A 27,616-nucleotide genomic window follows, 5' to 3' on the forward strand; every position below is an offset into this window, starting at 1 on the left:
AACAGTCTTTTTCCCCCCTTGCATCCATTCAGTTAGTCTATGTCTTTTTATTGAAAACATTGTCTATTTTCTGAGGAATTGATTCTAATCTTTAGTAGTTTGATTATTGTATGACAAGGAGACAGTGGTAGTTTGGATATGGTTGGTCCATAGAAGTAGCACTGTTAGGAGGTGTGGCCTCATTTGAGGTATAGTCTTGGAATAGGAAGAATGTCAGGAGGTGGGGCTTTGTCTCATACATATGGTTAAGTCTGGCCATTTTGATCCAGAGCCTCTTTCTTGCTGTATGCAGAAGACAGTCACCTTCTGCTGCCTGCAGATAAAAATGTAGAACTCGGGCGGTGGTGGCGCACGCCTGTAATCCCAGCACTCTGGGAGGCAGAGGCAGGCGGATTTCTGAGCTCAAGACCAGCCTGGTCTACAAAGTGAGCTCCAGGACAGCCAGGGCTATACAGAGAAACCATGTTTCAAGGAAAAAAACAAAACAAAACAAATCCAAAAAAACCAAAAAAAAAAAAAAAGTAGAACTCTCAGTTCTGCCAGCACCATGTCTGCCTACACCCTACAATGCTTTCTACCACGATGATAATGAACTGACCCTCTGAAAATGTAAGCCAGCCCCAATTAAGTGTTTTCTTTCATAAGAGCTTATCCTGGACTAGCTTACAAATAAATGATGCTCAAACTCAGGGTTATTTCATTTGGCTTTGATAATTACTGGGGTTCAACCCCTAATCTACTCTTCTACCTGCTATCCTGGCAACCTTCCCAGTGGTGTACACCAGATACTTGCTGTTTCTCCTGGCCATGCCACCTCCCATGGCAGCTTAGTCCTCTTTCCCCATTCTTCCTCTTTTTCCTGGTCTCTTTTCCTTCTTTCTCTTCTCGATCCTCGACCAGGTAACTCAATACCCACCTACCTATAATCCCTCCAGTAATTGGCTGTAGCCAATTTGGTTTAACTAATAGTTTTAAATCAAGGAACAAGGTTTGAACAACCGAACCTTGTAAATGTGAGAAGTCCAAGATAGGCTTATACCTTTAGGTATGTATAGATTTTAGTAAAGGGGAAATCATTTGATATGTAAATAAAGAGTACATCGAATAAAAAATAAATAAAAGGGGAAAAAAAGAATTTAGTATTACAATACATAGCAACAGACCAAACCTCAACACATACACATATTGGAAAACTTGCTATGTTCAGAAATGCTAAGTCTTTGTGGTTGTTGACAATGCCCTTCACTGCAGCGTTCAGGAGGAGAACAGACCAGTCATGACCTCATTCTAAACAGACTTGCTAATCAAGTGTCCAGGTAAATGTACTGCTTGTTGACTCTAGTTTCTCTCATTGAGGAAGCTATTCTGCATCTATAGGTAAACACACTCCCTGGTGAAGAAGAATTCAATAGGGAGTTTCCACAGTGTCTGCTCTAAAATAGATTCCTTTTGAATCATTATGCATCAGGGAAGTATGAAGTGTTTTCTGATCTGGAGTTTGTAACTTTGCATGAACTACACAGGAATAAACCTTCCCAAGAAGAGATTGGAATTCTCAATAGTGCATGTTTCCAGTGTAACTTCTTTAATATAGTGACCTCATTTGACAGTGCTATGATCATATTTCTGATACCTTTGTATTCAAGAGTGAATTATCTAGGCGTTCTGCTTAGGAGAAGTGAGAGAAGTTCAAATATTGTCAAATGTGAACAATGACAGAATGAGTGGATAGACAGGAAAATCAATAAGGAACATAAAACCTAACACAGAGGGAAATCCTATAGTGCACAATGGTCCAAGAATCAGAACACACACCACTGTGATCCCAAGAGCCCTGCCCCTCCTCCTGGGAAACGGAAAGAGGAGGAAAACACGTGCTCAGCAAACACCTGGTGGTAAGTAGCTTTGACGTCTAATTCTTCTGTCTTGAGCACCTAGGGTGGTTTTAATATCATCTTAAAGAGATAATGCTCACTCCTACATTAACTTGCTGCTTACATATTTTAAGTAAACCATGAAAGCATGAATTTTCCATTTGTTCGTAATAGTCTATAATTAGATCTGAGCTTTAAAATCACAATGTTTTAGCATATATAACAAGGAAATGTGATGAACATTATTGTGAAAGGCTCGGCTCTCAGGCTAACATCGCGTGATGTGACCAAGGACTTTTAAAAAGCCCAATTTCCCTGTGACTGCCCATGTGTTAAAGCCTATTTCTTCCCAACTTCAGCTGCTCACCACAGGCCTGAAATCCAGGCACTGCACAAAACCTCTTCCGTGTGTTCCAGGAAGTCCTTCCAACTGACTTGTGGGAAATGTAGTCCCGTCTTCTGTGACGTCATCAGAAAGGGCCGCCGGCGTCGAACTTCCTTATTCTTTAAACTTCACGCCTCCTCAAATGTAAGCCACTGTCCCGCTGAGCGCTGCGTTTGGAATTCTGACATGGAGGTTGGTGCGGGGAGCAGCGCAATCTTTCAGGTCTGAGGAACTGTGCAGGGTGACGGGTCGGGCGCGGAGGGAGCTTATTTGGGCTTGTTGTGACACGGGAAGCTACCGGCCTGGAGGTGTTGTGATGACCTAGGCTTGGGCCTCTGCCCCAGCGCGCCGGTTTGAAGGGAAGACGGTTGTAAACAACAGGAAGGCAAGGGCAGGCTGGGTCTGCTGACTCCTGTGCCTGAGATGCTGACGGGAGCTCACTCATCTTTACTGGGGAAATGTGCTCTGCCTAGCTGACCCGTGCTCACGGGCTGTAGTCGGATTCTCAGGACATACAGATCACGGGGACATGTAGCGCCCTCTATACTTTATGTCCTGGAGCCTACTCCTGGTTTGAGCTCAAACAGCTTCCTAATGTTCCTAGTGTTCAGTGTCGTCGGAGGAGCAAGAATCCTGTGAGGGAGCGCACTGTTGGGTTCCCTTTCCTTTAGAATGAATTGTTAGACTCGTGGATGCCTCGGTTCAAATAGGAATTTCTAATAGCCTTCGTGATCTGAATCATCGCAATACATGGCTATTTAGCCTCAGAATAATCTTGTAATTGGTATGAAGCTGTGTTTGCGTAGTCCAAATAATTAGAATTTTACACTTAAGATTAAAAATCACTAGAGAGTAATACCTCAACAATTCTGAGTATGTCTTCTGTTCAAAATTTGGACTACTTTTCAGATGTGAGAGTTGACTTGGTGTGAGGAAAGATCCGCTGGGTGGGGCTGGAATGTCTGAAAGGGAAGGAGGAAATGGCTATGCTAATCTGCCAGGCCCTGGAATTTGCTTTCTGTAGTCTGTCAGGGTCTGGGCTTTGTTTTCTCATCTCTTGCTTTTCTTCAGTCGTTTTACTTTATCCTCAGTGTCTGAACTCTCTTAAATTTTCTGTGTCTCCTCCCGCCCCCCCCCCCCCCCATGTGACATTCAGGTTTACTGAAAATAGTTTTAGAAAGAATTTTTCAAGTTTTTCAACTATGTTTGAAAAGCTGTAAGATAAATTTTGAAAGCCATGGCACTTTTGGGGGTCTTATGATTATCACATAGGTTCCGGCTCATGCAAAATGCACCCTTTTATGTTACGAGAATAGGTTAGTCCAGAGCCGTTTGAGTGGCCATGATCTGAGAACACAGATTTAGTTTAATCCGAATTCCTTGCTCCAGCATGGAATCAGTGTCATGGTTTTACAGAACGAATTATCATTAATCAAAGCAATTTTAAAATACGTTGGTGTGAGTCTGATAGAGGCTGTTATGAATGAAACTGCTACAAATGTAGTTGAGCAAGTGTCCTTGTAGTATGGTAGAACATCTTTGGATATATGCCCAAGAGTGATATCGCTGAGACTTGAAGTAGAACTATTCCTAATATTCTGAGAAATATAACCAGTACTGGCTGGTTTTGTGTGTCAACTTGACACAGGCTGGAGTTATCACAGAGAAAGGAGCTTCAGGTGAGGAAATGCCTCCTTGAGATCCTGCTGTAAGGCATTTTCTCAATTAGTGATCAAGGGGGGAGGGCCCATCGTGGGTGGCTCTGTGCCATCTCTGAGCTGGTAGTCTTGGGTTCTATAAGAGAGCAGGCTGAGCAAGCCAGGGAAAGCAAGCCAGTGAGAAACATCCCTCCATGGCTTCTACATCAGCTCCTGCTTCCTCACATGCTTGAGTTCCAGTCCTGACTTGTTTTGGTGACCAACTACAGTGTTGAAGTGTAAGCTGAATAAACCCTTTCCTCCCCAACTTGCTTCTTGGTGATGATGTTTGTGCAGGAATAGAAACCCTAACTAAGACAAATTGGTACCAGTATAGTAGGGTATTCCTGCGACAGTCTGACCATGTTTGGGGGAGGACTGTAGATGGACTTTGGAATGTTGGGCTAGACGATCCATTCAGTGTTAAGAGCTCTGTGGGATGTTGTATAGGAGCTTGGAAGGTAATGTTGAGAACAGTGTAGAAGATGGAGGCCTGACTTGTGAAATTTCAGAGGGAAAATTAAAGACTCTTATCAGGGCCATGTTTTGATTGTGAAGATTCTGTGGTTTTGGTTAGCTGGGGCTGAAGAATCAGCTGTGATTAACAAGATAACAGAACCACTAAAGCAAACCTTTGTGATACTGGGACTATTGATGCTGGTTAGCTGGAGCTAAGAAATTAGCAGTGATTAAGAAGAGAACAGCATCACTGAGGTGAAATCTTCTGAGAAGTGTTTTCTGCGAGCACAGAGGCTGTGCTCCAGAGATAGCTAAGGTTGTACTTTGTGCTGTGGCTGCACTTGGTAATGCATAAGAGTAACTTATGTGGTACTGGTTTTGAAGGCATGAAGGGGCCCTGAAGAGCATCTGGGGTTTGGCACTGTGAGAGGCCACAGAAGGCCATTGGTGAAGGTGCAGCCTCAGTTGCAATTGATGACCCAGGACTAAAGGGGTCATGAATAGGAGTTGAGGCTTAGCACCATGAAAAGAGCCTATGAGAGGCTATTGGTGAAGCCTAGTTACAGCAGAAGACAGCAGTGTTTTGACCACCAAGAACAGCAGCAGCAGTAGAGTACAGGCAGCTGGAGCCTAGAAGACAAGGTGTGTGCTACAAAGGGCAGAGCTGGAGAAGTGACCCTTGGAGGAGCCTGGAAGATCGTGAGTTGGACCCCAGACATTGAACTATTGGAGTTTGAGTTTTGCTTTTGATTGTGACTGTGCCCTGATATATTTTCCCTCTTGAAGGAAGAAAGTATTTTAGTATTGCCCACAGTTAAAAAGACTTTGAATTTTTAAAAGACTTTGAATTTTAAAAGATAGTAGACATTTTAAAGGGATTGAACTTTTAATATGTAAAGACTGTGGGACTTTTAAAGTAATTTAGATCTTGGGGATGAATAAGAAAGTAAGGGTTGAGGCTTAATAGTGATGTGTTTGTGTGTCAAGTTGACAAGGGGTTAATTGTACTGGCTGATTTTGTGTGTCTACTTGACACGGGCTGGAGTTATCACAGAGAAAGGAGCTTCAGTTGGGGAAGTGACTCCATGAGATTCAGCTGTAGGGCATTTTCTCAATCAGTGGTCAAGGGGGAGGGCCCATTGTGGGTGGTGCCATCCCTGGGCTGATACTCTTGGGTTCTATAAGAGAGCAAGCTGAGCAAGCCAGGGGAAACAAGCCAGTAAGAAACATCCCTCCATGGCCTCTACATCAGCTTCTGCTTCCTGACCTGCTTGAGTTCCAGTTCTGACTTGCTTTGGTGACCAACAACAGTGTTGAAGTGTAAGCTAAATAAACCCTTTCCTCCCCAACTTGCTTCATGATGATGATGTTTGTGCAGGAATAGAAACCCTGGCTAAGACATCACCACATTGATGTCCATGGTGCTTATATAACTTAGCACTCCCACAGCAGCCGAGGAGTGTTCCCGTTGCTCCACCTCCTTGCCTGCATGGTTTTGTTCTTAGCCATTCTGCTGGGTGTAAGGTAAACTATCAGAGTCACTTTGATTTGCAATTCCTCTGATGAGAATTCTCTGCTTAGCTCTGTGCCCCATTTTTTATCTGGGTTATTTGGTTTGCTGGTGTCTAACTTCTTGAGTTCTTTATATAATTGGATATCAGCCCTCTGTGGGATGTAGGGTTGCTGAAAATATTTTCCCATTCTGGAGGCTGCCATTATGACAGTGTCCATTGCCTTATAGAAGGCTTTCAGTTTCATGAGATCCCATTCATTAATTGTTTATCTTAGTGCCTGAGTTATTGGCATTCTGTTAAGAAAGTTGTTCCTATACCAGTGCATTCAAGGCTACTCCCCACTTTCTCTTATATTACAGTTAGTGTATTTCAGTTGGTTTTTTATTTTTAAAATTTATTTTTTTTTTATTTATATGAGTACACTACAGCTGTCTTCAGACACACACTAGAAAGAGTGCATCGGATCTCATTACCTATGGTTGTGAGCCACCATGTTGTAGCTGGGAATTGAACTCAGGACCTCTGGAAGAGCAATCAGTGCTTTTAACCACTGAGCCATCGCTCCAGCCTATGTATCTGGTTTTATGTTGAGGTTTTTGATCCACTAGGACTTGAGTTTTGTGCAGAGTAATGAATATGAATCTATTTGCATTCTTCTACATGCAGACATCCAGTTAGATTTGCACCATTTGTTGGAGATGCTTTCTCTTTTCCATTTTATGGTTTTGGCTTCTTTGTCAAAAATTAAGCGTCCATAGGTGTGTGGGTTATTTGAAGGTCTTCTTTCTGTTCGATTCTGTTGACCAACCTGAGTTTCTGTACCAGTGCCATTCAGGTTTTTTTTATTACTCTTATCTCTCTAGTTCAGCTTGAAATTGGGATGATGATACCTCTAGGAGTTCTTTTGTTTTAGAGGATTGTTTTAGCTATCCTGGGGTTTTTTGTTGTTGTTTTGTTTGTTTTTAGTTATCCTGATTTTTGTTGTTGTTGTTTTGGTTTTTTTTAAATATGAAGTTGAGAATTGTTCTTTCAAGGTCTGTAAATAATTGTGTGGGAATTTAGATGGGAAATGCATTGAATCTGTAGATTGCTCTTCATAAGATGGCCATTTTTACCGTGTTAATCCTATTTACCCATGTGCATGGAAAATCTTTCTATCTTATGATATCTTCGTCAAATTCATTCTTCAGAGACTTGAAGGTCTTGTCATACATGTCTTTCACTTGATTTGTTAGTTAAACCAAGATATTTTATATTATTTGCGGATATTATGAAGGGTATTATTTCCCTGGTTTCTTTCTTAGCCATTTTATGGTTTGTAATACAGGAAGGCTACTGGGGTTTTTTGTTTTTGTTTTTGAGTTAATTTTGTACCCAGCCACTTTGCTGAAGATGTTTATCAGGTCTAACAGTTCTCTGGTAGAGTTTTTGAGGTCACCAATATATACTATCATATTATCTATAAATAGCTATACTTTGACTTTTTCTTTTCCAAATTGTATTCCCTTGATCTTTTAGTTTTCGTATTGCTTTGGCTAGAACTTCAAGTAGTATATTCTAGAGACATGGAAAGAGTGGACAGCCTTGTCTTGTCCCTGGTTTTAGTGGAATTGCTTTAAGTTTCTCTTCATTTAAGTTGATGTTGACTTGAGATTGGCTTGCTGTATATTGCTTTTATTATCTTTAGGTGTATACCTTGTATCCCTGATCTCTCCAAGACTTTTAATGTGAAGGGGTTTTGGATTTTTTTCAAAAGGTTTTTCAGCATCTAAGGAGATTGTAACTATTGGTTGTCCTATTTTGTTTATATGATGGATTAAGTTAACAGATTTTTATATATTGAACCACCCCTGAATTCCTGGGATGAAGTGTACTTGATCATGGTGGATGATGTTTTTGATGAGTTCTTGGATTTGGTTTGTGAATATCTTATTGAGTATTTTGCATAAGTGTTCATAAGGAAATTGATCTGAAATACTCTTTCTTTGTTTAGGTATCAGGGTGTCCACTGTTGGGTTTACCTAGAGGGGCTGTAGGCTGGTAGGGAGCTGCGGTTGAAGCTCCAAGGTTACTTTTCAGATCCATATTTATGTTCTTCTTCTGCTACCCTAATTATTGCCTCACAGTTCTTCCCAATTTCTCCCACGAGGTCATATATACCCTCCACTCTTTCTTACGCTCCCAAACAGCATCCCTACAGGGATTCATGACTTCATGACCAGCAGAATAACAAAAGCAGGGGAAGCACGGAGGCAGTTTGCCCAGCACACCTCACTAGTAGTTGTTTGTTCAAATGGGGGGAATCTGATGTCCACCTCTTAGGCATATTCCTGCACTAGCACAGTTAGGTGTAAACTCTTCTGATGATAATTACCTCAGTACTATAAGCACACCAAACATACCTAAATGTCCTAGAGGAACAAAGTTAGTGAAATGCTTGTCATACATAAGTGACTAAGCAGGCTAGAATCAGCTCTAAACTTTGTATAGAAAACAGATTTTCCACTCCTTCCCTTGAAGGAACAACCCTCGAGTCTTACAATCTGTAGCACTTTCATCCTAAAAACATACTGGAGTTTGTCCAAGGCTTTTCTGCCCCTATTGAGATGACCATGTGTTTATTGTCTTTAAGATTGTCATTTCTTGCATTCATTCACTTAAACGTATGGTGAACTATCCCTGCATTTAAGGGGTAAAGCCAACTTGGTCATGGTGGACAATGTTTTTGACATGTGTCTGTATTCTCTTTGCAAGTTTTTTGTTGTTGTTGTTGTTTATTGTTTTTTCTTTTATGGCCTTCTTGAAGATCACATTTATGTCATTGCCTGGGATTTTTCTCCTTCATCTTTTACTGTAATTTGAAGATTTGGTCTTTTCACAGTGTCTAACATTTCCTGTATATTTCCTTTCCTTGTTTTTAATGGCATTGAGATGTTTCTTCATACCTTTAAAGGATGTTTGTAGTCTTTGATAAAGTTTATGATTGTACTTCTAAAATTTGGGTCCTAGTGTTCATCTAAGTAATGTGTTCATCTAAGTAAATGTGTCTAGAAATCTTGTAGGATTCAGAGTGGAAATGATCTTTTATATTGTTTTTCTATGAGATCTGGTCATACAGTTTTTAGAAAAAAAGTACAAGTGTGATGTACCAGTCAGCCTACATGTGTTGTAATTTTTCAACCCAAATTACCCGATTAAAGAAATCACTACTCAATTGATAGGAATACAGGCTACACACCTAGATTGGCAGATCTGCCATTATACTGCTCTATTCCTAACTATGAGATCCCATAGAACTTGCGGTTGCTCCAAGCCACGTGCTCCTCTCCATTCTCTTCCCTCTCCCTCCTCTGTCATCCCCTCCTTCCTCCCTCTCCCTTCTCTCCCAAAAACTTTCCAGCTCCACCTTCCCTCCTCCTGCCCAATCACCAGCTCTAGCCTTTATTTGAAAAATTAAGGTGGGGGGGGGGGGGAAAGGGTCACAAGGCACCTGTACATGTGATTAATTCTTCATCTGTAGCTTCTCCCAGGAGTGGAATTAGCATTAAAATACAAGACAGGGCTATCCACAACATGCTGCAAAAATAATTGTTTTATTAGTTTTGTGTGTTGACTTAATAAGAGCTTCCTTTATCTTTTCCATTATGAAAAAGCTCTATATTCCTTAACCCAAATACATTATTTTTCTTTATATTCTCCTTTTCGGTGATGTTGAGATCATCTTAATGTGATTACAAATGAACATCTTTTTTGTTTTCTGTTTTTCCAGACAGGGTTTCTCTGTGTAGCCCTGGCTGTCCTAGAACTCATTCTGTAGACCAGGCTGGTCTCGAACTCAGAAATCCACCTGCCTCTGCCTCCCAAGTACTGGGCTTAAAGGCGTGCACCACCATCGCCTGGCACAAATGAACATCTTTAATTTGAATAAATTTTAATGACATCATAAAAATAAAAGAATTATGGAATTGTGGTACACAGTTTCTCTGTTATGCTCCTCAATTCTCAGCTTAATTTGTGATATTATTCAGTGATATTACAGCATGCAATATGGTCCTTTGTGAAAATATGCATGATGTTAGATTTGTGAACACAGATCAAAGAGAAGAAAGGCAGGAAAGAGGCTGAGAACAACAGATGAGGCTGCTTATTATTACACAGAGATGGGCACCAACTCTCCTGGAAACATGGGATGGGGGTTGTGTGAAGAGAGAATCCTGGCTTGAACCTTTTAGAGACACAGGTAAGGGGCTTGTGAATGAGGAAGTGGGTGCTACTGTAGGAGCCCCATCCATGGCTGCAGTCTGTTCTTTCTGGTATTGTCTGCTTACGCGAGACAGATTGTCACGTTGTCCCAAAAAACATTCCTCTGTGGGGTGTAGCAGACAAATAAGGTTGAAGAAGGTCAGCTGTATTGACATAGGAATCCTGTTTTTAAAAGCAAGACTCTTATCAGTTGGGAAAGGACATGGTTTCAGGCATAAATAGACAAGTGACACATACTGTGTGACCTTACTTCTTGTGCTTTCTGACTGACTAGCCAGGAGCTTGTCTGGCTGAGATCCCTGGCATTGATCTACTCTGCTCTGTAGTGAAGCAGAATTGCTTTCATGTCTGAAAGATTTTCTGATCCTCTGTAACTGGAACTATAGACAGTTGTGAGTGGCTATGTGGCATCTAGGAATTAGCCCTATGTCCTTTGGAAGTGTAACCAGTTCTCTTAACTGCGGAGTCATCTCTCTAGCCCCAGCACACTATACCATAGTTGCCCTTGTTCTCCAGTGTATGGTCTTAAAAGTATCACACCACAGGAGTTTCTAGGACCTTCTATCATCCACTTCCCTTAAAGAATCCTGTGTTACCCCAGCATCACATCAATACTATTTCAGGGATATTACTTACCACTGTTCTCATTTGGGCCACATTTAGATTTATATGCAGAAGCACACAATGCCTCTTTGTATTTATGTTATGATTGATGGTGATAATTAGCCTGATGTGTAAGTTAATTGTGGTTATGTCTATCCCAGTTTAGCTTCCAAATGAGATTCACACTATTATTTATTTGATTTTGTTCAGTTACTCCTAATCTGTTTTTATAAAGGTAGACTGGCTACTTCCCCAGCTGTGTTCTGCACACAAAGACTCAATTCCTTGCTGATTGAGTCTTACCTGAATTATTTCTGCTCCATCAGTTTCCCGGAAGTTGAGGGTCATTTCACTTGGACGTGTGTTACTGATCCATCATGTCTAATGGAGACCTCAGTCTACCCATCTTCCCCTTCTCCCTATTTCCCCTTCTCCTTATTATGTTCTGTAGGGTTCCATAGCTGCCTGCAGCTATTACGAAGTGGGTTTCTGGAACAGAAGCTGAGGAATAAATAGGGAAGAGGGGCGAAAAGAAGCGTGGCTAAGACAATGTTCACTGATCAAAGCTGGAAACTTTAATGGTGCCAGACCTTTTAACAGTTTGGGCAAACCCTTCCCTCCAGACTCCAGGCTGAGTTCCGGTGGAAGTTGTCTAGCTTCTCTTGGAGGTCCTCGTCTTGACTGCTCCGGCAGCTGGGTGGGTCACCTGCTTAATTCAGGAATTCCTAGACCTGGAGGAACAATGAACTTAACCTTTACTTCGAGCGCTCCACCCTGGGTGGAGAAGGATCCTGGCTAACTGGGAGAAGTTAACCTTGACCAAAGTCAAACTCTGACCAAGTGCAAGACTGCCCCAATATGGCTCTGTACAATGTTCCTTACCTTTGACCCCCAGCCCAGTCACTGAACCTCTACTAACATCTATTTTATCCCATAATTGGCTGTTACAAGTTTTATTTAACCAATAGTTTAAAATTGGGGAGCAAGTTTTGCACAATAAATATTGGTGTATGTTAGAATTTGCTTGTCTTGTGGCTATTATATTTGTGGTAGCATTTGAGCCCATAGAAGCACCAGATAGAAATACCAGTGTGGTATTTCCTCCTTTTTTGTTTTTCAGGAAATGCTATCATTCAAGGATGTGGCCATCAATTTCTCTGAAGAGGAATGGAAATACCTTGGTCCTGCTCAGTGGAAATTGTACAGGGATGTGATGTTGGAGATTTATGACAACCTTGTGTTCCTGGGTGAGGATAGCTTCCATGAAGAACTTTTTTATTTTTTATTCGTCATTCCATTTGTTTACATCTCAAATAATATCCACCTTCCTGGTTACTCCTCCACAACCTGCCCCTTCCCATCTGCCCTCTCTTCCCTCCACTTTGCCTCTATGAGGTTGTTCCCCCAGCCACCAACCCCATCCCACCCCACCTTTCCAACATTCCTCTATGCTGGGGCATTAAATCTCTGCAGGACCAAGGGCTTCCTCTCCCATTGATGTCAGATAAGGCCATCCTCTGCTACTAATATACTGGAGCCATGGGTCCCTCCATGTACACTCCTTGGTTGGTGCTCTAGTCCCTGGGAGTACTGGGTGTTCTGGCCAGATGACATTGTTCTTCCTATGGTGTTGCAATCCCCCTCTGTTCCTCCAGTCCTTCCCCCAGGTTTCCCATTGGAGTCCCCAAGCTCAATCTGATGATTGGCTGTGAGCATCTGCATCTGCATTGGTCAGGTCCTGTCAGAACCTCCTAGGGGAAAGCCACACAAGGTTCCTGTCAACAAGGGACTCTTGGCAACAACAGTGTCTGGGTTTGGTGTCTACAGACAGGATGGATCCCCAGGTGTGGCAATACCTGGATGACCCTTCCCATAGTCTCTGCTCCATTTTTTGTCCCTGTCTTTCCTTTGGATAGGAACATTTCTTAAGTTAAAAACTTTGAGATGGGTGGGTGGCCCCATCCATTGACAGGAGGCCATGCCTATCTACTGGAGGTGGTCACTACAGGTTCTGTCACCCCTTCACTGTGCATTTCTGCTAATGTCATCCCCATTGGGTCCTGGAAGCCTCCAGTGGCTACTCCCAGTTCCTCATCCCCCACTGCTACATAGTTCCATGAAGAACTCTTAATTGTCAGTATGAGAGTTGCTCCCTTTATTCAGTACCTCATGGGAGCTTGTGCTTCCAACAGGGAGGTTCATAGGGCTACTTTTTAGAAAAAGTAAAATTATTTATATATCTTAGAACTATTTCTTCTGCTGTTGGTTCCTCCTCCCCCTACGCCCTGTTAAATGTCTCGTTTTGATTAGAAAGTAAGTGGTACACCTTACAGAGACTGTCGTACAGTTCGGTTTTGAAAGTTGTCTTTGTAACTAAGGGATATGAAGCTCAGGATGCACAAGTACTAAGTTTCTCCTAAGAATTCTGATGTATCCATCAGAAACCATGTGAAAAAAACGAATCCTCTATACTCCTTAATTGTATCTTCTCACTCCTTATTCACACAGTCCTGAAAAGGGCCATTTTATTTCCCAAGAGAATACCCTAACAATGTTGTGTCCTTTTCGCACAAACAGGTCTTGCTTCCTCTAAGCCATACCTGGTCACATTTCTGGAGCAAATACAAGAGTCTTCAGATGTGAAGAGAGAAGTGGCTACCACTATTCACCCAGGTATATCAGAGGGAGGGTATCACAGAACAGAGTGGGAAATTTTACGATCTAATATGAAACCATTGAAACACAATTTTCTGGTATAAATCATCTGTTAAAGCTAGAATTTTCTGTCTTTTTCTGTGAAAGGACATTATCTAACATTAATTAGATATTATTATTAGATGCATTGTATCTAATAAGCTCTGGTTTCTTCTACCATGAGATTAACTTGTGTTCCCATGACAGCCATACATCTGCCATTTCTAAATAATCTTTAACTTGAATGTTTGGGTTTTTTTTTATTTAAGAGATATATACATGCATTTTTAAAAGTGAAGATTTGTCTCTATTCCTGTCTCACTCCAAAATGAAAGAGACAGAAACGATAACATTTATTTCATAATATTCACAAGACAATGACTGGGTAATTTATGATCAATTCTGATCTTCTAAGTTGCATTTTTGTATTGGTCTAGGACTCTGGGCTTCAGGTGTCTTTACATGATGGCTGTCTGGACCTGTTCCTTGTGAATTCTTTCCTTCCCTCCTCCCTCCCCCCACTCCCCCACCCGCTCTCTCTATTTCTTCTTCCCTGGGCTGGCAGATGTCCAACTCTTTCCTTTCTATAGTTTTTTTTTGTTTTGTTTTGTTTTTTGTTTTTGTTTTTTTTGTTTTTTTTTATTCGATATATTTTTTGTTTACATTTCAAATGATTTCCCCTTTTCTAGCCCCCCACTCCCCGAAAGTCCCACAAGCCCCCTTCTCTCCCCCTGTCCTCCCACCCACCCCTTCCCACTTCCCCGTTCTGGTTTTGCCGAATACTGCTTCACTGAGTCTTTCCAGAACAGGGGGCCACTCTTCCTTTCTTCTTGTACCTCATTTGATGTGTGGATTATGTTTTGGGTATTCCAGTTTTCTAGGTTAATATCCACTTATTAGTGAGTGCATACCATGATTCACCTTTTGAGTCAGGGTTAACTCACTTAGTATGATGTTCTCTAGCTCCATCCATTTGCCTAAGAATTTCATGAATTCATTGTTTCTAATGGCTGAATAGTACTCCATTGTGTAGATATACCACATTTTTTGCATCCACTCTTCTGTTGAGGGATACCTGGGTTCTTTCTAGCATCTGGCAATTATAAATAGGGCTGCTATGAACATAGTAGAGCATGTATCCTTTTTACATGGTGGGGAATCATCTGCCCAGGAGTGGTATAGCAGGATCTTCTGGAAGTGAGGTGCCCAGTTTTTGGAGGAACCGCCAGACTGCTTTCCAGAGTGGTTATACCAATTTGCAACCCCACCAGCAGTGGAGGAATGTTCCTCTTTCTCCACATCCTCGCCAACACTTGCTGTCTCCTGAATTTTTAATCTTAGCCATTCTGACTGGTGTAAGGTGAAATCTCAGGGTTGTTTTGATTTGCATTTCCCTAATGACTAATGAAGTTGAGCATTTTTAAAGGTGTTTCTCTGCCATCCAAGTTCTTCAGGTGAGAAATCTTTGTTTAAATCTGTACCCCATTTTTTAATAGGGTTGTTTGGTTTTCTGGAGTCTAACTTCTTGAGTTCTTTATATATATTGGATATTAGCCCTCTATCTGATGTAGGATTGGTGAAGATCTTTTCCCAATTTGTTGGTTGCTGATTTGTCCTTTTGATGGTGTCCTTTGCCTTACAGAAACTTTGTAATTTTATGAGGTCCCATTTGTCAATTCTTGATCTTAGAGAATATGCTATTGGTGTTCTGTTCAGAAACTTTCTCCCTATACCGATGTCCTCAAGGGTCTTCCCCATTTTCTTTTCTATTAGCTTCAGAGTGTCTGGCTTTATGTGGAGGTCCTTGATCCATTTGGATTTGAGCTTAGTACAAGGAGACAAGGATGGATCAATTCGCATTCTTCTGCATGCTGACCTCCAGTTGAACCAGCACCATTTGTTGAAAAGGCTATCTTTTTTCCATTGGATGTTTTCAGCCCCTTTGTCGAGGATCAAGTGGCCATAGGTGTGTGGGTTCATTTCTGGATCTTCCATCCTGTTCCATTGATCTGCCTGCCGGTCACTGTACCAATACCATGCAGTTTTTAACACTATTGCTCTGTAGTATTGCTTGAGGTCAGGGATACTGATTCCCCCAGAATTTCTTTTGTTGCTGAGAATAGTTTTAGCTATTCTGGGTTTTTTTTGTTATTCCAGATGAATTTGAGAATTGCTCTTTCTAACTCTGTGAAGAATTGAGTTGGGATTTTGATGGGTATTGCATTGAATCTGTATATTGCTTTTGGCAAAATGGCCATTTTAACTATATTGATCCTGCCGATCCATGAGCATGGGAGGTTTTCCCATTTTTTGAGGTCTTCTTCCATTTCCTTCTTCAGAGTCTTGAAGTTCTTGTCATACAGATCTTTCACATGTGTGGTAAGAGTCACCCCAAGGTACTTTATACTGCTTGTGGCTATTGTGAAGGGGGTCATTTCCCTAATTTCTTTCTCAGCCTGCTTATCCTTTGAGTATAGGAAGGCCACTGATTTGCTTGAGTTGATTTTATAACCTGCCACTTTGCTGAAGTTGTTTATCAGCTGTAGGAGTTCTCTAGTGGATTTTTTTGGGTCACTTAGGTAGACTATCATGTCATCTGCAAATAATGATAGTTTGACTTCTTCCTTTCCAATTTGTATCCCTTTGACCTCCTTATGTTGTCTAATTGCCCGAGCTAGTACCTCAAGTACAATATTGAAAAGATAAGGAGAAAAGGGGCAGCCTTGTCTGGTCCCTGATTTCAGTGGGATTGCTTCAAGTTTCTCTCCATTTAGTTTGATGCTGGCTACCGGTTTGCTGTATATTGCTTTTACTATGTTTAGGTATGGGCCTTGAATTCCTGTTCTCTCCAAGACTTTAAGCATGAAGGGATGCTGAATTTTGTCAAATGCTTTTTCAGCATCCAATGAAATGACCATGTGGTTTTGTTCTTTGAGTTTGTTTATGTAGTGGATTGTATTGATGGATTTCTGTATATTGAACCAACCCTGCATTCCCGGGATAAAGCCTACTTGATCATGGTGGATGATCGTTTTGATGTGTTCTTGGATTCGGTTGGCAAGAATTTTATTGAGTATTTTTGCATCGGTGTTCATAAGGGAAATTGGTCTGAAGTTCTCTTTCTTTGTTGGATCTTTGTGTGGCTTTGGTATCAGCGTAATTGTGGCTTCATAGAAGGAATTGGGTAGTGTTCCTTCTGTTTCTATTTTGTGGAATAGTTTGAAGAGTATTGGTGTTAACTCTTCTTTGAAGGTCTGGTAGAATTCTGCACTGAAGCCATCTGGTCCTGTGCTTTTTCTGGTTGGAAGACTTTCTATGACTCCTTCTATTTCTTTAGGCATTATGGGACTGTTTAGATGGTCTAGTTGGTCCTGATTTAATTTTGGTATCTGGTATCTGTCAAGGAAATTGTCCATTTCCTCCAGATTCTCCAGTTGTGTTGAGTACAGGCTCTTGTAGTAGGATCTGATGATTTTTTGGATTTCCTCAGTTTCCGTTGTTATATCTCCCTTTTCATTTCTAAGTTTGTTAATTTGGATACTTTCTCTGTGCCCTTTGGTCATTCTGGCTAAGGGTTTATCTATCTTGTTGATTTTCTCAAAGAACCAGCTCCTGGTTTTGTTGATTCTTTGTATGGTTCTCTTTATTTCTACTTGATTGATTTCGGCCCTGAGTTTGATGATTTCCTGCCTTCTACTCCTCCTGGGTGAAATAGCTTCTTTTTGTTCCAGGGCCTTCAGGTGTGTCATTAAGCTGTTAGTGTATGCTCTCTCCATTTTCTTTTTGGAGGCACTCAGGGCTATGAGTTTTCCTCTTAGCACTGCTTTCATTGTGTCCCATAGATTTGGGTATGTTGTGTCTTCATTTTCATTGTGTTCTAAAAAGTCTTTAATTTCTTTCTTTATTTCTTCCTTGACCAAGGTATCATTGAGTAGAATATTGTTCAATTTCCACATGTATGTGGGTTTTCTGTTGTTTTTGTTGCTATTGAAGACCACTTTTACTCCATAGTGATCTGATAGGAAGCATGGGATTAGTTCGATCTTCTTATATTTGTTTAGGTCTGTCTTGTGACCAATTATATGGTCGATTTTGGAGAAGGTACCATGAGGTGCTGAGAAAAAGGTATATTCTTTTGCTTTAGGATAGAATGTTCTATATATATCTGTTAAATCTAATTGGTCCAAAGCTTCAATTAGTTTTATTGTGTCCCTGTTTAGTTTCTGTTTTCCTGATCGGTCCATTGAGGAAAGTGCAGTGTTGAAGTCACCCACAATTATTGTGTTAGGTGCAATGTGTGCTTTGAGCTTTAATAAAGTTTCTTTTACGAAAGAGGGTGCCCTTGCATTTGCAGCATAGATGTTCAGGATTGAGAGTTCTTCTTGTTGTATTTTTCCTTTGACCAGCAAGAAGTGTCCCTCAGAGTCTCTTTTGATGACTTTGGGTTGAAAGTCAATTTTATCTGATATTAAAATGGCTACTCCAGCTTGTTTCCTGAGACCATTGCTTGTAAAATTGTCTTCCAGACTTTTACTCTAAGGTAGTGTTTGTCTTTGACCCTTAGGTGTGTTTCCTATAAGCAGCAAAATGTAGGGTCCTGTTTACATATCCAGTCAGTTAGTCTATGTCTTTTTATTGGGGCATTGAGTCCATTGATGTTAAGAGATATTAAGGAATAGTGATTGTTGCTTCCTGTCATTTTTGACGTTATTTTTTAAATTTGATTGGTTTACTTCTTTTGGGTTTGATGAAAGGTTACTATCTTGCTTTTTCCAGGGTGAAGTTTCCCTCCTTGTATTGGTGTTTTCCTCCTATTATCCTTTGTAGGGCTGGGTTTGTGGATAGATATTGGGTAAACTTGGTTTTGTCATGGAATATCTTAGTTTCTCCATCTATGGTGATTGAGAGTTTTGCTGGATATTGTAGTTTTGGCTGGCATTTGTGTTCTCTTAGAGTCTGCATGAGATCTGCCCAGGACCTTCTAGCCTTCATAGTCTCAGGTGAAAAGTCTGCTGTGATTCTGATAGGTCTTCCTTTATATGTTACTTGGCCTTTTTCTCTTACTGCCTTTAATATTCTTTCTTTGTTTAGTACATTTTGTGTTTTGATTATTATGTGACGGGAAGTATTTCTGTTCTGGTCCAGTCTGTTTGGAGTTCTGTAGGCTTCTTGTATATTCATGGGCATCTCTCTCTTTAGGTTAGAGAAGTTTTCTTCCATAATTTTATTGAAGATATTTGCTGGCCCTTTAAGTTGTAAATCTTCACTCTCATCTATGCCTATAATCCTTAGGTTTGGTCTTCTTATTGTGTCCTGGATTTCCTGGATATTTTGGGTTACAAGCTTTTTGCATTTTGCATTTTCTTTAACTGTTGAGTCCATGGTTTCTATGGTATCCTCAGCATCTGAGATTCTTTCTTCTATCTCTTGTATTCTGTTGTTGATATTTGCATCTATGTCCCCTGATTTCTTCCCAAGGCTTTCTATCTCCAAAGTTGTCTCCCTTTGAGTTTTCTTAGTTGTTTCTACTTCTGATTTTAGATCCTGGATGGTTTTGCTTAGCTCCTTCACATGATAGTTTGTGCTTTCCTGTATTTCTTTAAGAGATTTTTGTGTTTCCTCTTTCATGACCTCAGCCTGTTGACCAAAGTTCTCCTGTATTTCTTTAAGTGTTTTTTGCGTTTCCTCATTATTGGCTTTTATATTCTCCTGGATTTCTTTCAATGATTTTTGTGTTTCCCTTGCAAGGGCTTCTAACTTTTGATCCATTTTCTCCTGAATTTCTTTAAGTATGTCCTTCATGTGTTCCTGTACCAGCATCATGACCAGTGATTTTAAATCCAAATCTTGTTTTACTGGTGTGATGGGGTATCCAGGACATGCTGGTAAAGGAGAATTGGGTTCAGATGTTGCCATATTGCCTTGATTTCTGTTAGTGACGTTCCTGCGTTTGCCTTTTGCTATCTAGTTCTCACTGGTGTTAGTTGGTCTTGTCAATGCTGGACTCACCAGTGCAAGCTGCCCCTTCCAAGGTGGCCTCTGGTGCACAGCTTACCTCCTGCACTGCCTGGAGACAAGGTGCTGTTGCCCAGGCTGTTCAGATCCTGAAGCAGACACCTGAAGGCTCCCGCTGGGGCCTGCTGTATTCACCGGAGCACACCAACTTCTCCCCGCTGGCCACCCGGAAGCCCCTCTTGCCTCATGCAGGACCTGGAGATGTGGTGTTGCCGCCCAGGCTGATCTGGTAGCGGAGAGGTCTGAGGGCTACTGCCAGAGGCCTCCGGACTGGAGCCCAAGCTCTGTGCCACAGGAGCAAGCTGTGCTGTGAGCTCCCAGACTACCTCTGGGTGCACACCAGGTCTCCCGCACTTCCTGGAGACCGAGTGCTGTGGCCAGGCTGTTCAGATCCCAAAGCAGGCGCCTGAAGGCTCCTGCTGGGGCCCGCTGGATTCACCGGAGCACACCGACTTCTCCCCGCTGGCCGCCCGGAAGCCCCTCTTCCTTTCTATAGTTTTATTGACAAGTTAATCTTTACATACTGTGAAAACACATCATGCCTAGAAGATATGCATAAACTTCTTTCTTGAACCCGTGAAATTTATTATTTATAACTTCAAAAAACATTATACTAATGCATGTATGTAGATAATATATATTTAATATATAATATGTAAAATATAGAAATATTGTTTATTTGGGGCTTTTCAAAGTCAGACTATTTTATACTTGGCTTTTATCTAATCATCAAATTTCTGTATTGTGTAAGGGGCTGGTTTGTGTTTACATAATAGGTTTTCTTTCTTAATTTTATGCTTTCCTCTTATATTTAACTTTGATTAATATTGCTTTCTTTCCATTTCTGTATTGTAATGGTTTTCTTTTTTCAGTGGAAGGCTACATGATTTTTCCTTCTATGTTTTAAATTAGGCATCACTGAATACAGGTATAAAAAATTGAATGTAACTTATTTATAAAGTCATGCAAGTGTGAAAAAATGGCTTTTAAATAGATGTATTATGAATTTACAGAAGTTTGCTCTACTTTCATTAATTTCTCAATCCTTCTTCCCCAGGAACTAACTGCTATACATGCAAAGAATGTGGAAAAGTTTGTGAGTGGACCAGTGTATCTCAAAATCACCAGATAACTGATTTAGGAGCGAAGCCCTACAATTGTGAAGAATGTACCAAGTATTTCCATATTCCATCATTACTTTCTGAAAAGAAAATAATTTATTCAGGAGAAAACCCTTACAGAAGTGAAGTTTGTGGCAAGACCTTCTGCATTCCATTATCATTTTCTAAACACAAGATAATTCATACAGGAGAGAATCCCTACACCTGTGAAGTATGTGGCAAGACCTTCCAACATCCATCAAGACTTTCCAGACATAAGAAAATTCATTCAGGAGAGAAACCATACAAATGTGAAGTATGTGGCAAGGCCTTCCACTTTCCATCATTACTTTTGGTACACAAGAGAATTCATACAGGAGAAAAACCCTACAAGTGTGAAGTATGTGGCAAGGCCTTCCATTATCCATCAATACTCTCTAAACACAAGCGAATTCATACAGGAGAAAAACCCTACAAGTGTGAAGAATGTGGCAAGGCCTTCCACATTTCATCATTTCTTTCTAAACACAAAATAATTCATAGAGGAGAAAAACCCTACAAGTGTGATGTATGTGGCAAGGCCTTCCATTATCCATCAAGACTTTCCAACCATAAGAAGATTCATTCAGGAGAGAAACCATACAAGTGTGAAGTCTGTGGAAAGGCCTTCCGCATTTTGTCACTACTTTCTAAGCACAAGATGATTCATACAGAAAGGAATCCCTACAAGTGTGAAGTATGTGGCAAGGCTTTTGATTATCCTTCAAGACTTTCTACCCATGTGAAAATGCATACAGGAGAGAAACCATACAAGTGTGAAGTATGTGAAAAGGCCTTCCGTTCTATGTCATCACTTTCTAAACACAGGAAAATTCATACAGGAGATAATTACTATAACAGTGAATTATGTGGTAGTGCCTTCATTTATCCTTCAAGACATTCTAAACATAAGAAAATTTGCACAGGAGAGAAGCCCTACAAGTGTGAAGTATGTGGCAAGGCCTTTCATGTTTTATCACTACTTTCTAAACACAGGGCGATTCATACAGGAGAAAAACTGCACAAGTGTGAAATATGTGGAAAGGCCTTCTATTATCCATCAAGACTTTCTTCCCATAAGAGAATTCATACAGGAGAGAAACCATACCAGTGTGAAGAATGTGGGAAGTCCTTCTGTTTTCCACCATCACTATCTAAACATAAGAGAATTCATACAGGAGAGAAACCATACAAGTGTAAAGAATGTGGGAAGGCCTTCCGTTTTCCATCATCACTATCTGCACACAAGAAAATTCATACAGGAGAGAAACCCTACAAGTGTGAAGTTTGCAGTAAGGCCTTCCATTATCCATCATTACTTTCTAAACACAAGTTAATTCATACAGGAGAAAAACCCTACAAGTGTGAAATATGTGGCCAGGCATTCCATGTTCCATCAAAACTTTCTCATCACAAGATAATTCATACAGGAGAAAAACCCTACAAATGTGAAGTATGTGGCAAGGCCTTCCATTATTCATCATTACTTTCTAAACACAAGATAATTCATACAGGAAAAAAACCGTACAAGTGTGAAGTATGTGACAAGGCCTTCCATTATCCATCAAGACTTTCTAGCCATACAAAAATGCATACAGGAGAGAAACCGTACAAGTGTGAAGTGTGTGGAAAAGCCTTCTGTTCTCCATCATCACTTTCTAAACACAAGAGAATTCATAAAGCTGAAAAAGCTTATAGTTGTGAAATTTGTGGAAAGGCCTTCTGCATTCCATTATTACTTTCTAAACACAAGAGAATTCATACAGGAGAGAATCACTATAACAGTGAAGTACGTAGCAAGTTCTTTGTTTATCCTTCAAGACTTCTTAAACATAAGAAAATTAATAAACAAGAGAAACCATACAAGTGTGATGTATGTGGAAAGGCTTTTGATTATCCTTCAAGACTTTCTAAACATAAGAAAGTTCATACAAGAGAGAAACCATACAAATGTGATGTATGTGGAAAGGCCTTCCACATTGTGTCATTATTATTAGTACACAAGGGAATTCATACTGGAGAAAAACCCTACAAGTGTGAAGATTGTGGGAAGGCCTTCTATTATCCATCATTTCTTTCTAAACACAAGAGAATTCATACAGGAGAAAAACCATACCAGTGTGAAGTATGTGGCAAAGACTTTCATGTTTCATCATCACTATCTAAACATAGAATAATTCATACAGGAGAGAGGCCATACAAGTGTGAAGTATGTGGGAAGGCCTTCCGCTTTTCATCCTCACTATCTAAACACAAGAGAATTCATACAGGAAAGAAACCCTACAAGTGTGAAGAATGTGGCAAGGCCTTCCATTTTCCATCATTACTTTCTAAACACAAGATAAGTCACACTAGAGAAAAACTCTATCATTGTGACTTATGTGACAAGGCCTTCTATTACCCATCATTACTTTCTAAACACAAGATGATTCATACAGGAGAAAAACCTCACAAGTGTGATATATGTGGTAAGGCCTTCCATTATCCTTCAAAACTTTCCAGCCATAAGAAAATTCATACAGGAGAGAAACCATACAAGTGTGAAGTATGTGGAAATGTCTTCCGTTTTCGATCATCTCTTTCTGAGCATAGGAGAACTCACTCAGGAGAGTATCTGTACAAGTGTGAAGTCTGTGGAAAGGCCTTTTATTCTCCATCATTACGTTCTAAACACAAGATAATCCATACAGGAAAGAAACCCTACAAATGTGAAGTATGTGGAAAGGCCTTCCATTATCCATCACGACTTTCCAAGCATAAGAGAATTCATGGTGCTGGAGAGATGTCTCAAGAGTTAAGGGCAGTGGCTGCCCATCCAGAGGTCCTGAGATTAATTCCTAGTAACTGTGTAGTGGCTAACAATCATAATGGGGTCTGATGCCCTCTTCTGATGTGCAGGTGTACATGCATATAGAGAAGGCCTATACATAAAATAAAAAATATAAATCTTTAAAAAATATTGGTGGTATGTTGCCTGGTGCCAAAAGCAAAGAAAATTCACACAGGAGATAAACAGTACTTGTCTGAAGAGGCCTCAAATTTCATCATCACTTTTAGTACACAAGAAAATTCATACAGTAGAAAAATCCTGCAAGTGTGTAGTGTGTGGCAAGAATTTCCATTGTCCAGCATTATTTTCTAAACACAAGTCACTCAGGAGAGAAACTTTGCAAGTATAATGTATGTATCCTGGACTATGCTCTACAGAAACATTAGGGATCATCAAAGAATCCATTCTGCAAGGAAACCATACAATTCTACAGAATGTAGCAAATAGTTTAAAAGTTCTAAAGCATGTTCTGGACACAGGATAATTCCTACTGGAGAGAAATATGATTATGGAGAATGTGGCAAAAAACATTACCAGTCTTCTGATCTTAGCAACTTTCAAGAATTCATCTATGAAAGAAACCACACAAGTGTGAAGAATGTTCTAAGATCTTTTGTACTTAACTAAAGAACTTGTGAAACACCTCATAATTCATATGAAACTGAAATCCCACATGTGAAAAATGTTGCAATCCCTTTGTTAAACTTATATTTCTCAACAAGTAGTTCAAGCTGGAGTGAAACAGTACAAATGTTAAAATATTCATAATATGTTACCACTTCATACGCAAAGTAATCAAAAGCTTTCTGCTGAATAGAAACTATGTAAAATTGAAGAATGTGGTAAATCAAGCCTTTGGAATTATTCACACCACCATGTCAAAAGTACAGATTTCAGACTGTTCTCTGGATTTTGGACTGATCCATCCTTTGTCTTTTGTTTCTTTTGTTTTAGAATCAGAATACTTCTATACCATTGTTGCAAAAGTAGTCACTTGTTTATATGTTCTAAGAAAATACACATAAGCGATTGCGTGAATCTCACATGACACATGGACTGTGGTCTTTCATATTGTTGTAATTGTTAACCTTACAACAATTGTTAACCTTTGTGGACCTTTCAAGTTGTAGCCTATTTTACTTATGAGGTGAGAGTACGGTTGGAGAAAAGGAAAGAAATGTTAAAGCTTTGTGACTTCAGCTAGCATGATGACTTTGGGAACAAACTTCATTGCCAACAAGACCCATACCCATGTTAGTATTCCCAGTACCTACGAAATTCAAAGAGGGTTATCACCTCTAGCGTTGTCCTCTGATCTCCATGCATGGGCTGCCACATGTAAGTACATACATGTGCCCAGACAAACCTAAATTACATTTTCAATTGTATTTTTATACAGACTGGGGTCAAGAAGTAATGCTTGTATCACAATTGTTAACTTCACGAGTTCTAGCATCATGTGAGAAGCAAGCCTCTTGATTGTTGATTTGCAGGACTTTTCTTGATTAGTTTAAACGAAATCAGAAGAGTGGTGATTGTGGTTGGAAGCATGTGCTGGAAATGCTGCAGTATAAGAAAATACTCTGATAACAACATTCATCAATCTCCTGCTTTCTGACTGTAGATGGAACATGATGAGCTTCTTTGTTTGAGTTTTTTTGGTTGTTGTTTTTTGTTTTTTGTTTTTGTTTTTGTTTTGAGACAGGGTTTCTCTGTGTAGCCCTGACTGTCCTGGAACTCACTGTGTAGACCAGGTTGGCCTCGAACTCAGAAATGCCTCTGCCTCTGCCTCCCAAGTGCTGGGATTAAAGGCATGCACCACCACCGCCCAGCTTATGATGAGCTTCTTTAAGTTCCTGTTGTTATAAGTTTGCCATGTATTGTGGTGGGAGTAAGAATTGCCCTAAGTGTTTGTAGATTTGAGTGCTTAGTCACCAGGCTGTAGCTCTTCTTTAAAAGGATTAAGAAGTGTGGCATCATTGCTGTAAGTGTGTCATTGGAGGTTGTATTTAAGGTTTCAAAAGTTTCTCCCTTTCGTGCTGACTATGGATCAGAATGTAACATTCTCAGCTACTTCCTGAGAATCATATCTGTCTCCATTCCACCATGTTCCCCAGCATGCTCCCTACAATAGTGATACTGTACAAAATTTCCAAAACTGTAAACAAGCCCCAATAAATGCTTTCTTTATAAGAGTCATCCTGGTTTGGTGTGTCTTCATTGGAATAGAACCGTGAGTAACATACCATGGTAGACCGTGATCTTGAACTATGATGCAAACCCTTTGATTTGCTCTTGTGTGCGTATTTTATCTTGGCCCTGAGAACCCTTACTAAATCTTACCAAATTCAAGTTTTAATGTGACATTTAATACATATGAATCTTGCACTTTCTCCCTTTTCTCATTATTGGCCTAGTTTTATCCCCTTCTCTGAAAAGCATTCCCTCTCTCCACGTATATTCTTACATACACATCTACATGAACAAGTACATATGTAGTATCAGTATAATCCGTTGTATTATAAATGCTTTTCTAAAATGTAGATACTATATGTGTGTTTTTATGTACTTTTGTGTTTTGTTTTAATATGTCTTTTTTGCATTTTCCATCTTAAATGACTGATTTCAAATTGATGGTTTTTTGTAGGTGGAGCAACATTTCCTTTTTTCACAATTGGACATCTAGTTTTGGAGCCATGTTTGTTATAAAGGCTGCATGTATAAGAATGTCGTCTTTGGGTAATTTTTTTTTTTAATTCTTAAATGTACAGGTCTTTCACCTACTTTGGTAATGTTGCTCCTGTATTTTTTATTTCTGGGGGCTTTTGTAAATAGTCCTGATGACTTTTTTTCCTCTAATTACATTCTCAGCAAGTCAGTTGTTGCTGCTATATAACAGCTAATGATTTCTATATGCTTACTGTCTTGAACTGCCAATATACTGAAATTAACTTCATGAGATTTTTAATGTGTGGTGTAGAACCTTTTAAGTATAGCATTAGGTCATATTAAGAGAGGGATAGTTTACCTTCCTCCTTTCCCATTTTTACCCTTTTTCTAGTTTCTATTTGTGACCCAATTCTTGCATTACAGTGTACAAGGAATCTGTACCTTATGCTACATTTTACAGGACCTGTTTTCAGTTTCTTCTTTTATTGAAGATAGGCTATGGGTATACATACACAGCCTTTACCATGGTGAAAGGTTTCTCTATCCATTCCTACATTCTTCGTAATTCTACGGGTATTTGAAGTTTCACAACTGCCTTGTCTGCAGCTATTGAGATAATTGTGTGAATTCTGGTTTTCTCTTTCAGTGTGGCTTATTACACACAAGATTTTTACAAGTACAGCAAACCTTTTGTCATAGACATGTAAGCAGGTCAGTTACAAAGTATGATTTAAGAGAAAATTCAGTTGACCTCTTTGAAATTTTTCTATGTTCATTAGAGAAATTATTCTAAGGTGATTGTGTGGTGTGTTTGTTGGTTGGTTATATTTTTGGATTTTTAAAATATATTCCTTTTCTCATCGAATACATCCCCAGCCACAGCTACTCTTCCTAGTTACCACCACCACCACCACCACCACCATATATACACATACCTCCCATCTCCCTGAGACCCATCTGATTCCTGTATCACCTCAAAAAAGAGCAGGCCTTTCAGGACATCCACTTAATACTGCATAAGATTCATGCACACACCCTCAAATCCAGGGTGGGCTAGGCAACACAGTAGAACAGAGTGGTGATGAGAGCTGGAAAGAGATGAGAGACACCCCCAATTGGACTGACAGGAGCCCCACAAAAACACAAAGCCAACAACCATAAGGAGCAAGCACAGACCCAGCTAGCTCCACAATTTCTACTTTTGTCTCTGGGAGCCACCATGAGCCCTGTTTAAATGATTCCACAGGCTCTTGCAATGTACTCAAGCGCCCTGGTTCCCAGAATTCCTTATACTGCTCTTTGACAGGATTCCCCCCAATCATGAAAAAGACCTGATGGAGCCTTCCAACCTGACTGTGGGTTGGTGTATCCATTTTCCACCATCTTTCAGAGGAAGCCTCTCTGTATTTGAATGGTTGTCCGATAAGGAATGGCAATATTTGGAGGTGTGGAGTTTTTGCAGGATGTGTGTCA

General features: G+C 40.1%; 1 protein-coding gene across 4 annotated transcripts in view; it reads left to right on the plus strand.

Moving 5' to 3' along the window:
* Positions 1-2,364: 2,364 nt before the first annotated feature.
* The window catches only part of LOC127666482 (zinc finger protein 728-like), an 82,210-nt gene continuing 56,958 nt past the window's right edge, over positions 2,365-27,616 (plus strand). The window contains exons 1-5 of one of the 4 annotated variants that reach the window (XM_052159296.1): positions 2,365-2,481; positions 11,916-12,042; positions 13,373-13,468; positions 20,562-23,399; positions 23,704-25,672. In XM_052159296.1, the coding sequence (XP_052015256.1) occupies positions 2,446-2,481; positions 11,916-12,042; positions 13,373-13,468; positions 20,562-23,399; positions 23,704-23,822 (3,216 nt within the window). In that variant the 5' untranslated portion in view covers positions 2,365-2,445 and the 3' untranslated portion in view covers positions 23,823-25,672. Of the gene's footprint in view, positions 2,482-11,915; positions 12,043-13,372; positions 13,469-20,561; positions 25,673-27,616 lie in introns of those variants that run through there. The other 3 variants (XM_052159290.1, XM_052159291.1, XM_052159292.1) reach the window with 3 other exon arrangements.

This window comes from Apodemus sylvaticus, chromosome 16, assembly GCF_947179515.1.
Source record: "Apodemus sylvaticus chromosome 16, mApoSyl1.1, whole genome shotgun sequence".
Classification (NCBI taxonomy): Eukaryota; Metazoa; Chordata; class Mammalia; order Rodentia; family Muridae; genus Apodemus; species Apodemus sylvaticus.